This window comes from Manis pentadactyla, chromosome 12 (genome assembly GCF_030020395.1).
Source record: "Manis pentadactyla isolate mManPen7 chromosome 12, mManPen7.hap1, whole genome shotgun sequence".
Taxonomy (NCBI): domain Eukaryota; kingdom Metazoa; phylum Chordata; class Mammalia; order Pholidota; family Manidae; genus Manis; species Manis pentadactyla.
In genome coordinates, this window is record NC_080030.1 from 22,945,853 (window position 1) to 22,959,078 (window position 13,226).

At 35.1% G+C, this 13,226-nt stretch overlaps 1 protein-coding gene across 1 annotated transcript; it reads left to right on the forward strand.

The window, feature by feature from the left end:
* Positions 1-450: 450 nt before the first annotated feature.
* LOC130679771 (olfactory receptor 14A16-like) lies at positions 451-1,380 on the forward strand. The gene has a single exon (XM_057489208.1). It carries the CDS (start codon positions 451-453, stop codon positions 1,378-1,380), a length of 930 nt encoding a protein of 309 aa, XP_057345191.1.
* Positions 1,381-13,226: the final 11,846 nt, after the last annotated feature.

The window sequence follows — 13,226 nt, forward strand, 5'->3', positions numbered from 1 at the left end:
CTATATTTCAATAAAATATGTTTGAACAATAAAATAAAAACTATAAGTTTACAAGAATTTTTTGGTTTGGTAACTTACAAAAAATATTCTCTCCTTATGACTGCTTGAATAATTGAATTTGTTGTACTTTCTAGATAATGCAGCTAATGATCCAGGAAAAGATAAGACACAGACACAACAGAAACTCGATACCATAATAGAGAATGCTGCTTGAAAATTCTGTATCAGCTCACTCAGTGTATATGTCATCCTAACATTTACGGCCTGTGACACAATGAGAGGTTCTTAAGCACAACATGTATTTAAAGAGAGTGAGAATGTGCATGTTAGAGTAACACAATTTAAATGAATTTAAACAGAAATGAAAAGGTAGTAACGAAAGGTATAAAGACTTTACAAGAACCTGCTGTAACTCCTTATGCCCCATGTTAGGTGAACAGAGTTGAGGACATGACCAACCTCACAGCACTGACGGGATTCTTCCTCATGAAATTCTCTGACTCCAGGGAGCTCCAGGTTTCCCTTGCCTTTCTGTTCCTGCTCATTTACATGGCGTCCCTCCTGGGGAATCTCATCATCATCCTTGTCACCTTGGACCACTGTCTTTGCACCCCCATGTACTTCTTCCTGAGGAACTTATCATTCCTTGATGCTTGTCTCATTTCCGTCACAGTTCCAAAATTTGTTCTGGACTCTCTCTCTCACAGGAGCCTCATTTCTTTCCCAGGATGCCTGTTACAGGTCTTGTTCGTGGTTCACTTTGCCACCTGTGAACTTTTCATCCTGACGGCCATGTCGTATGACCGCTATGCAGCCATCTGTCACCCACTGCATTACAACATCATGATGAGCAGGGCCGTGTGTGTGAAGATGGCAGCTGCCTCCTGGGTCTTTGGGGGCATCTTTGGGGTCTTGTACTCAGCTGGAACCTTCCCTTTATCTTTCTGTAACTCCAGAAAACTCCCCAAATTTTTCTGTGATGTGCCCTCCCTACTAAAGATTTCTTGCTCAGAGATACACACTGCCATTGATGTTAGTGTAGCATTTGGTGTGATATATGAGCTTTTTTGTATAGGTTATATAGGTTATACATATGTTTCCATTTTCAATACAGTGCTGAGAATGCCATCCTTACAAGGACGGTCCAAAGCCTTCTCCACATGCCTGCCCCATATCACAGTAGTGATGACATTTCTTATAACAGGCACCACTGCCTATCTGAAGCCTGTTCCTGATTCACCACATCTTGTGGATTTTTTAGTGTCTGTGTTCTATGCTGTGTTGCCTCCATTTCTGAACCCAGTAATATACAGTCTAAGAAACAAGGAAATCAAGACAGCTTTGGGGAAGTTTGTATGGAAACTTTACATGATTTTATAGGAAAAATAATAGATCTAGTATTAAAATTGATTGAATTATATTTTTTAATATTGCACTATGTTTTTGTGACTTAGTATAAATTATTTAATATGCATGTTAAATGCAATATTATTTTAGGATACAAGAGGATCATTCAGGGATATTAATAAACTGTGATTTTCTCAAAAACAGAACACTTACTGCTTTGAGTGTGATCCATTCAAAACAGTCTTTCTTAAACACTGCTGTAAGCCTCCTAGTGTCTGCTGAAGAAGTCTATGCCCTAATCTTTGGCAGGTATAAATATGATTCCTTACATAAAAAAGATTTTGGTGACGTGATAAATTTAGAGAACTTGAGGAGATTATACTGGATTATCCTGATGGGCCTAATGTAGTTATGTAAACACCTTGATGTGGAGAACTTTTCTAATCTATGTCCAAAGTGAGATAAGTATTAGGAAGAAGGAAGGTTTTACATTGTACTGTTGGTTTTTAAGATGGTTGGTGGCCATGAGCCAAGGAACGTGGGCAGACTTTAGAGGGTGGAAAATACAAATAAATGGATTTCCACCAAATTTCTAGAAAGGAATGCAACCATGCCAGCTAATCCCAGATTTTCACCCAGAGTGACTTGGCTCGGATTACTAAATGACAGCACTGTAAAAATAATAAAACTGTTTTAAGCCACAGAATTTGTGTCAATTTGTTACAACAGTGATTGTAAATATAAACAAGCCTCTAACCCATGTCCACATATGTGTTTTAAATTGAATTTCTGGCGGGAGAAGGAAAGATTACAAAGAAAATAAAGTCTTAGTTAAAGTTGATGAATATTGAAAAGAGGTCCCAATCCTTACTCTCTACATTTTTATAATGTAGCAGAAAAATTTATGTTTTAGACTATTTTTTCTATTATTCACTAGGATAAATAAATGCAAAATTGATGTGCATTCAGTTTTAGTTGTAGTATTTGATATTGGAGCATTTATTAAAAATAAACTAAATTTGCTTAGTGTTTTTCTTTAATCAATCCTCTTTATTTATTTTGTTGTTATTGTTGATACTCTATATACTAAAATTAATATGTTCAGTGTCCTTTTCTGAATTGTCACACCTTAGAGTTGGATTTAACATTTTTCTAATGTTCTTCAAGATATTATAATGTAAATTAAAATATATACTGTGTAGATGGTTTAAAAATTACCTAAAATATTAGTTTAAACTTTCATTAAAATATTCCAGACTTACATCAACTCATAGGTTAGGTTTATTTTTTATTTTTTTATTTTTGAGAGGACACCTCTCATATTTATTGATCAAATGGTTGTTTACAACAATAAAATTCTGTATAGGGGACTCAATGCACAATCATTAATCAACCCCAGCCTAACTCTCAACAGTCTCCAATCTTCTGAAGCATTAAGAACAAGTTCTTACATGGTGAACAAGTTCTTACATAGTGAATAAGTTCTTACATGGTGAACAGTGCAAGGGCAGTCATATTACAGAAATTTTCGGTTTTGATCATGCATCATGAACTATAAACAATCAAGTCAGGTAGGTTTAATTTTATGGAGACAACACCTCCATAAAGTTTTAGTTGTAGTATTTGATTTAGTTGTGGTATTAGGGGATCATTCAAAGGCATTCATAGCAGGGACTGGAGAAGCTCAGTTATGTTTGCAGATTCTGTGAGTGTTTATTGTCCAAATCTTGGAAAGTATGAGAAAACAGATTTCATTAGTTGTAGCACAGAAGGCAGGACAGTAGCTTTGAGCTCCTTCTTTAGAGCCGTTATAAAATTTTATTTCAGTTTTGAAGAGAAAGAGGAGAGAATGGGGCTAAGTTTTTCTAGGGCCAGTGGGAAATTTTCAGTTGGTCAATATTCTCATTTCTGGGACATTCTTTCCCAGTCTGAAATAACACTTTTATTTATATGTATTTCAGCAAGGTTATCTTTTTAAGTTTATTATTTTAATTATATGGTTTTTATTTTCATACTTCATCTGCTACATGGCATCAGCCATTAGTCTCAATACCTTGGTTAATATCAGTATGATTTATTGACATACCACTTTTCATCCTGGGTTGGACATCTGATTTGTAAGATGGTTGTTTATGATATATAATTGGACCCCCTTTATTTTCTGTGCAAATGAAGACATACATTTGTTTCAATATGTCATAAAACAATTATCTCCATAGCATATTCTTTGTCCAATGATTATGCCATATATTAAATAGAGCAATAATGCTAATAGCTACCTAACAGTAATTTGGTACTATTTAGTAACTTACTAAGTCTAATTCTATTCTTACAATGCTACAAGAAAAATTACTAAACAGTACAAACTATAATTAAATGCCTTACAGCAAGCCATGAAGATCAAATTTATATCATTGCAGTGTTAGGTAACAGTAAAAATTAATTTTCCCATTACATTATTTTATGTGCTTATCCACATAGTCATGCTCATATTTCTCTCATTAACATTCTGTTGAGCTTCATACATAACACTTCATAATGGCAATAACTCATACTGAAGACTGTCCCAAGGGAGGTGAAAGAACAATAAATAAGTAAATAAATATGTGCAGCTACATCAAACAAAAACCACACAACAAAGTATGTCATCAATAAAATGAAATAGCAGTCTTTTCAATGGGAACATTTATTTTCAAATGATATATCTGACAAGAGTTTAAAATTTAAAATATATAAAATTACTTAGTATGTAAGATTAAAGAAAACAATCCTATATAAAAAAGGTCAGAGAAACTGGAAAGGCATTTTTTTCAAAGGCATACAGGTGTCCAACCTGAAACTATGCTCAGCATCACCAATCATCGAGGAAATACAATCAAAACCACAATGGGTATACTTTACGAAGGGTGGGTATTAGCTCTTTAAATGTTTGATAGAATTCAACTGTGAAGCCACCTGGTACTGGTATTTTGTTTATTGGGAGATTTTTGGTTACCTATTCAACTTTTTTTACTGGTAATTTGTCCGTTTGATTTTATGTTTTTTCCTGAGTCAGTCTTGGAAAGCTGTGCATTTCTAGGACTGTGTTTATTTCTTCTAGGTTGTCCAGTTCATTGGCATATGATTTTTCATAGATTTCTTTAGTAATAATTTGTATTACTGTGGTTTCAGTTGTAATTTCTCCTCTTTAATTTCCAATTTAGTTAATTTATGTCCTTTTTTAATTGATAAATTTGGCTAGTGATTTCTTGTTATCTTTTCAAAGAACCAGCTCTTGGTTTGATTGTTTTCACTATTTTATTATTCTCTATTTTATTTACTTCTGCTCTAATGTTCATAATTCTTTCCTTCTACTAACTGAGTTTCATTTCTTTTATTTTCCTAGTTTCTTTAGGTATGAGGTTAGGCTTTTTATTTGGGATTTTTTTTGTTTCTTAAGATAGGTCTACATTGCTATATATACTTCCCTTTTATAACTACTTCTGTGGCATCTCACAGATTTTGAACTGCTGTATTGTTTTTCATTTGTCTGCATGACTTGCTGGATCTCTTCTTTGGCTTTTCCATTGATCCATTGATTATATAGAAAAAATGTTGTTTAGTCCTCAATTGTTTGTAGGCTTTTTTTCTCTTTATGTACTTGATTTCTAGCTTTATACCATTTTAATCTGAAAAGATGTTTGATACAGTTTCAATCTTTTTTATTTTATTGAGACATTTTTTGTATCCTAATATTTTATCTATTAATATGCACCTGAGAGAAATGTGTGTCCTGCTGCTTTTGGGTGGAAGGATGTGTATATATCTGTAAAGTCCATCTTCTCTAATGTGTCTTTCAAAATCTCCGTTTCCTTATTTTCTGTCTAGATGATCCATCCATTGATGTAAATGGGGTGTTAAAATCTCCTAATGTGAATGAATTGTTGTCTATTTCCACATTGATGTCGTATAGTATTTGTTTTATATTTTTAGGTGCCCTGTGTTGAGAGTATAGATATTTACAATTGTCTATCCCTTGTTAGAGTGATTCCTTTATCATAATGTAATTCCCTTACTTGTCTCTTGTTGCTTTCCTTGTTTTGAAGTCTATTTTTTCAGATGCAAGTATTGTTATTCCTTCTCTTTTCTCCCATATATTTGCATGAAATAACTTTTTCCATTGCTTCACTTTTAGTCTATGTATGACTTAATGTCTGAAATGGTCTCTTGTATCAGCATGTAGATGGGTCTTGTTTCTTTTTCCATTCTTCCACCTTATATCTTTCGATTGGTTTATTTCAGTCCATTTATATTTAAGGTAATTATTGTTAGGTGTATACTTATTGCCACTTAATTAATTGTTTTCTGGTTGCTTTTGTAGTTCATCTCTGTTTCTTTCTTCCTTTCATACTGTTCTCTTCTTATTTAGTGGTTCTCTTTGGTGTTATGCTTGGATTTTTTTTCTTTCTTTCAATAGTTTGTGTATCTGTTAAAGGCTTTCTGTTTGTGGTTACCATAAGGTTCATAGATACTTTCTAAATATATAACAGTTTATGTTAAGTTATGGTTACTCTATTTTGAAAACAACCTAAAAGTACTCTTTTTCTATTCTTCTTCCCCCTCCACAGTTGGTTTATAACATGTCATAATTTATATCTTTGTTTATCCCTTGACTGATTTTATGTAAAGTTGGTTTTATTGCTTTTGTTTTTCTTAACTTCATTCTTGTGTAGTAAGTAACTGGTCTACATTTACTATAGGATTTACTATTTACTATTTATCCTGTTTACCATAGGGTTATTTTCACTGTTGACAATTATATAGGTTTAATAACATTTCTATTTACCATCTTTAATATAGCTGGTTTAGTGGTGGGGAGTACCTTAACCTTCATTTATCTGGGAATCTTTTGATCTCAGCTTTAATTCTGAATGCTCAACTTGCAGGTAGAGGATTCTGGGTTGTAGGTTCCTCCCTTTTAATACATTAAATATTTATTGCCACTCCTTTCTGACCTGTAAAATTTCTGCTGGGAAGTCTGCTGATAGCCTTATGGATTTTCCCTTATATTTAACTGTCTTCCTCACCCTTGCTGCTTTTAAAATTCTCTTCTCATCATTAATCTTTGCCATTTTAATTATATATGTATTGGTGTTTTCTTCCTAGTGTTCCTTTTATTAGGGGATCAGTGTGCTTCCAGGATCTAAGTGTCTATTTCCTTCCCAAGATTGTGGAGGTTTCAACTATTATTTACTCAAAGATATTTTCTGCTCCTTTTTCTTTCTTATTCTTCTGGAACCCTGTAACATCACTATTGTTGCATTTAAAGTTGTCACACAGCTCTCTTAACATCTTCTTATTTTTAGAATTTTTAAATTCTCTGTGTTTGTCAGCTTGGCTACTTTCATGTTCTCTATCTTCCATCTCATTGATTATTTCCTTTACTTCCATCAGTCTATATTACTTCCCTCTATTTGGCTTTTAATTTCAGTTATTGTATTCTTCAGCTCGGAGTCACTCTTGTTTATATTCTCTACGTCTTTGCTGATATTCTCACTGAGATCATATATTATTTTCCATAGTTCAGTGAACATCTTTATGACTATTACTTTTTAATCTTTCTCAAGATAGTTGCCAATTGCTCCTGCATTTGGCCTTATGTAGGTGTGTTAATCCTGTCTTTTGTTTGTTAAATATTCCTCTGCTTCCTCATTTGGTCTGTGTTTCTGTGTTTCTTCATTTGTCCTAGATAGATCAGCTATGCCTCCTTGTCTAGAATGCTATGGCTGTCTGAAGTATGCATCCTGTGGTGCCCAGGAGCTGAAGACTCTTTGCTCTCCAGTGCCTGGTTTCCTTTTGCAGGGGATCTGCAGTTCCTGTTGCTGTGCTGTGGGTAGGGCCCACCTCTCTGCTTGCCTGTCAGTAGAAGGAGATTTCTGTCAGCATGGGCTGGTGGCTCCCCTCTGCTGGCCCTTTCTGTGTTGTGAGAAGCTTCCACTGGGATTCCTTTTGGGCAGCTCCACCCTCTGCATGCTGGTCAGCAACAGTGGTCTACTGATGGTCCAAGCAGGCCAGACAGCACCGGTGCACAGAAAATAAGCCCAGGTTAGAGATCAATGTTTTACAGCATTCATGTAATCCAACCTCTTCACTTTACAATGAAAAGAACAAAGGCCAGAGAGGGAACAAAAATCTCCTAAGTTTTAAACAAAAACACATTAATTAGAGTGATGTTTGAAAAATAATAAATGATCTTTAGTCCTTTTCCTTTTATGACATCCTAACACCATGTTTGACTTACTTGGTGAACTTTGGCTTTGGGTATTTTAGTAGTGCCCCAAGTAGGGCTTTGGAGGAAGGATTAGAGCAACTTTTCTATCTGCATCACAAAAGTTCCAAATTGAGAAATAATTTAAATCACACTGTAGATTTCCAAACCATAGAGGGAACAATGAACAATCTAGACAAAGATGATGAGCAAAAATCATTAGGTCCAAGTTTTTGGAACTCTCAGAAACAGAGATATGCTCAACATTCACCTTGTCATATAATTTAGAACATAAACTCTTGATTAAAATGCAATATTAAATAAACCACACTGTACACCACTATTTTGCCATGTGAGGAATCCCACTTGGGTATTTCCAGGGATACACCAGTGAAAAGGCCACAGCTCAAGAGCCAGAGTGTGAGGAGTGAAATGTTCATGCCATGGCCACATGCCACTGATCACTCCAGGTTAATAAGTTTTCAAACAGAAATGCACTCATGGTTCCCAAGAGATTTATGCTCGCCTCTTGGTCCACTGTTTTCTCAGAGGACAATAAGCAACAAATTGAAAATTACTTGATGCTCTTTGAAATACAAAAGGAGGACTAAAGACAAGATCAACTCCTTTATCTTCTCCCTAATACCATGTATAACGGCATGAAGAAGCTATGTAGAAAAAGATGAACTGGGAATCATCAGAACATTAGACTTTTGAATCATCAGGCAAGTAGGGGCGCTGGGGCTTCATAAGTCTGTAGGAAAGTAAGTGAGGGAAAAAGCCTCCAGGAGCTGCATGGGACCAGCTGTTGCAAGGATTCCTTTGTCTTTGAAAAAGTAAATTCCAATCAATTAGCTGAGACATGCAACATCTAAACTTCCTCTAAAGTATTTGCTTTTCTTACTTTAAGATTTTCTTTTTCTTAGATTGCCAGAATAGGACAGCAGGCTCTGGGGCAAGTGTCAGAGTCTCTGTCCACAGAGTGTCACCCACGGGCATCACGCATGAGCCGGGAGGTGTGGGAGTGACTGTCCCCATGCACACTGTATGAATGCCTCACACTTTGTCATGGGCCTGGAAATAAATGTAAATCATGCTATAACAAAGCAAAAAGAATCTCATTAAACAGCCTCACTAGGAAATCTTAGCCTCAATTAATTAACATTGACATATCAATCATCTTGCATAGAAAGTAATAATGTGGTAACAATATACATAGCTAAGAGAGTCATCTCTTTCACTGTATATATGTGGGGAAAAGGACAAAATTGTAAAGCTCGCTTAAATTCATCTTATCTTGTATAAAAGTGGGTTATATTGGTATGTAACTGTTTCAGCATAGGGTGCAAATGTGATTATAATCAAATATTTAAATTAATTAGAAGAATGCCGGTCACAAACTTGAATACAATTAGTATTATTTTGTAGTATAAGCTATAAACCTGGTTTAGCGATGCAAATTTTCATGGAATCGTAAACCCAGTTTCTACATTTTGTAATTGAAAGATCTAGAACTGGAGAGTACAAGAAAATCTCCTGCATCAGAAAATAAATTCTTTCAATGCTTACCAAAAACATGCATTTAGTTCTGTGTCAGTAATGCCACCCTAACTCTTGTTTGTCTTTAATATCAGTCAAGTGTGGGTAGGTTTGGCCATTACAAATGGGTGAAGAAAAGGACATTGGAAGAAGAATTTAGAAAACTATTATTTGTTGACATTACAGAAATTCACATTCTAAATATGCCCACTTAGAAGGGGTTTCCTGTGAGGTATATATGTACTAAAATCAAATTCTTACACCTACAATGATCAAATTTTATGGTTTATAAATTCTACCTCAGTAAATCTGGAAAGATAAAAGTCCATGCCAATGTTAGAAGAATCCCTAAAGAAATCAGTATTGTCTCAGTATGTAAGGAGGAGATTTCTAATAATCGAAATTGTCTGAGAACACACTGAGCTTCCTTGGAAGGCAGTGAGTTCCCCATCACTAAAAGTATGAAAGCATGGGCTCGCAAACTATTCGGCAAAAATATTATCAAAATGAAAATTCTGATAGAGAACAGGAGATTGGACTAAAAAGTCTTTAAGGTCTCTTGCAAATTCCATATTCTATAATTTTTTATTCCAAATATTATTTATTGCTGGTATTTATTGAAATTCTTTAAAATCCTATTACCTAAAGATGTCATGTTTAGGCAGCTGTTCTATCAGTTGGTTACTCTCTTCCTCTGCCATTTGGTTACTCTCTTCCTCTGCCAAAGGAATGGTCAATCCCTCCGCAGCTGAGGCAGGACTGGAAGCAGATTCAACAACTGGGGGTGTAGTTCAGCCCCCCTTTTTCTACTTTTTTAGCTACAGGTTATTATTGTGCTTTCCTTTCAATATTTTTTAAATGTATGCTTGTGTGTCTATACATGCATATGTATAATAATTATTATTATGGATATTTAGGACTTCTCACAGCATAGAAATTTTAGAAGCACATGTTCATTTTGTAATACCCAAGGCATGAAAGGAAAAACATCAACAGGTAATTCGTAAAATGCTTTTATTAAAGATGTTGGTGTTTGGGAATAAAAAAAAATAAAGCACAGAGTTCTGATATCTACAGGAAGAAGTAATTACAGAAAACTATGCCCTATGAATTTATGGCTAAGGATGTAATGAAAACCTTTTTCTTGAAGGTTGTGTAAAAATTCACTAACATCTAGTTCAGAAGGATACATTTCTTTTTGTTGTTGTTATAATTAATCTACAGTTACATGAGGAATGTTATGTTTACTAGACTCCCCCATCAATAACTCCCCCCACAGACCCCACCACACTGTTCATTAGCATAGTAAGATGCTGCAGAATCACTACTTGTCTTCTCTGTGTTACACAGCCCGCCTCATGCCCCCCCACATTATACATGCTAATCATAATGCCCCCCTCCCCCTCCCTTCCCACCCATCCTCCCAAGTCCCTCTCCCTTTGGTAACTGTTAGTCCATTCTTGGGTTCTGTGTTTCTGCTGTTGCTTTGTTCCTTCCATTTTTTCTTTGTTCTTATACTCCACATATGAGTGAAATCATTTGGTATTTGTCTTTCTCTGCCTGGTTTATTTCACTGAGCATAATACTCTCTAACTCCATCCATGTTGTTGCAAATGGTAGGATTTGTTTTCTTCTTATGGCTGAATAATATTCCATTGTGTATATGTACCACATCTTCTTTATCCATTCATCTACTGATGGACACTTAGGTTGCTTCCATTTCTTGGCTATTGTAAATAGTGCTGCGATAAACATAGGGGTGCATCTGTCTTTTTCAAACTGGGCTGCTGCATTCTTAGCGTAAATTCCTAGAAGTGGAATTCCTGGATCAAATGGTATTTCTATTTTGAGCTTTTGGAGGAACCTCCATACTGCTTTCCACAGTGGTTGAACTGGTTTACATTCCCACCAACAGTGTTGGAGGGTTCCCCTTTCTCCACAACCTCACCAACATTTGTTGTTGTTTGTGTTTAGGATGGTGGTGGTCCTTACTGGTGTGAGGTGATATCTCATTGTGGTTTTAATTTGCATTTCTATGATGATTAAAGATGTGGAGCTTCTTTTCATGTGCCTGTTGGCCATCTGAATTTCTTCTTTGGAGATGTGTGTGTTCAGCTCCTCTGCCCATTTTTAAATTGGATTATTTGCTTTTTGTTTGTTGAGGTGCATGAGCTCTTTATAGATGTCAACCCTTTATCGGATCTGTCATTTATGAATATATTCTCCCATAGTGTAGGACACCTTTTTGTTCTCTTGGTGGTGTACTTCCCTGTACAGAAGCTTTTCAGCTTGATATAGTCCCACTTGTTCATTTTTGTTTTTGTTTCTCTTCCCTGGTGAGATATGTTCATGAAGAAGTCACTCATGTTTATGTTCAAGAGATTTTTGCCTATGTTTTCCTCCAAAAGTTTTATGGTTTCATGACTTACATTCAGCTCTTTGATCCATTTCTAATTTACTTTTGCTTATGGGGTTAGACAACGGTCCAGTTTCATTCTGTTACATGTAGCTGTCCAATTTTGCCAACACGAGCTGCTGAAGAGGCTGTCATTTCCCTATTGTATGTCCATGGCTCCTTTATCATATATTAACTGACCTTATATGTTTGGGTTAATGTCTGAACTCTCTATTCTGTTCCCCTGGTCTGTGGCTCTGTTCTTGTGCCAGTACCAAACTGTCTTGATTACTGTGGCTTTGTAGTAGAGCTTGAAATTGGGAAGCGAGATGCCCCCTGCTTTATTCTTCTTTCTCAGGATTGCTTTGCCTATTCAGGGTCTTTTGTAGTTCCATGTGAATTTTAAAACTATTTGTTCCAGTCCGTTGAAGAATGTTGGTATTTTGATAGGCATTGCAATGAATTTGTAGACTGCTTTAGGCAGGATGGCCATTTTGACAATATTAATTCTTCCTAGCCAAGAGCATGGGATGAGTTTCCATTTGTTAGTGTCCTCTTTAATTTCTCTTAAGAGTGTCTTGTAGTTTTCATGGTATAGGTCTTTCACTTCCTTGGTTAGGTTTATTCTTTTTGATGCAATTGTGAATGGAATTGTTTTCCTAATTTATCTTTCTGTTAATTCATCATTAGTGTATAGGAAAGCAACAGATTTCTGTGTATTAATTTTGTATCCTGCAACTTTGCTGAATTCAGTGAAGGATACATTTCTGCTATTGTGATGCTATTCACTGTCGCTCTGTTTCTACTTATCATAGTCAAATTTTTCTCAACCATTTTACTGGTTAACAGTGATTCCATCTTGATACTAAAAATATGATACTGTGTGAGAATGAGTGTACATGCAAGATCGATATAAACATGGGTGAGTGGATGTGTAAGCAGATTGAAAGGAGTGGTTGATTTTTCTCCCATATTCCATATTCTTCTTTCATTTATCATCTATTGCTACTATTATTTTTCATCAAAATGATATTCTATAGTTATTAAATTCCTGCTCACATTTTCCAAATTTCTACCATATATTTCATTTCTCTGTATTAGTGTAACATGTTTTATTATATATTTAAATGAAAAAGGTGTTTTCACTTTTTGTGAATAAAGGAGAGCTCCCACATTTGAATTTGATCAATATAATTATGCACTATAAGCAATTCACCCACTTTATAAATGTAATTTCAAAGGAACCATAAATATAATCTCTGATATTAAGAAAAGTCCTCTAACAAAGAAATACTCAGTAACAACCTTCAACATATTTGAATTGCTTTGAAATTGACTGTGTTGTATCAATGATTTTATTTAGAATATTGAACGAATAACTCAGGATATATATGGTAAAGATTCAGATTTCCTCAAAAAATGTATAAAACCCTTTTCCTTTTCTTTCTCTAATCTGCTCATCAACATATATTCTGACACATGTTAGGAATGGCAGTTTGAGGAAGGCATAAGCCCTAACATATATTAGGGAGAGTAAAACATGCATGCCTTATAAACACAAAATAGATGAATTCATACAGGAATGAGGCAGGAATTATTAGAAGGAAGACAAACATGAGCCCGATGTGTGTCCTTATCTTTCTTCATCCCTTGTAGAGTGAGATTCACTGTGAATACAGTGTGAACAGACCGGGAAAC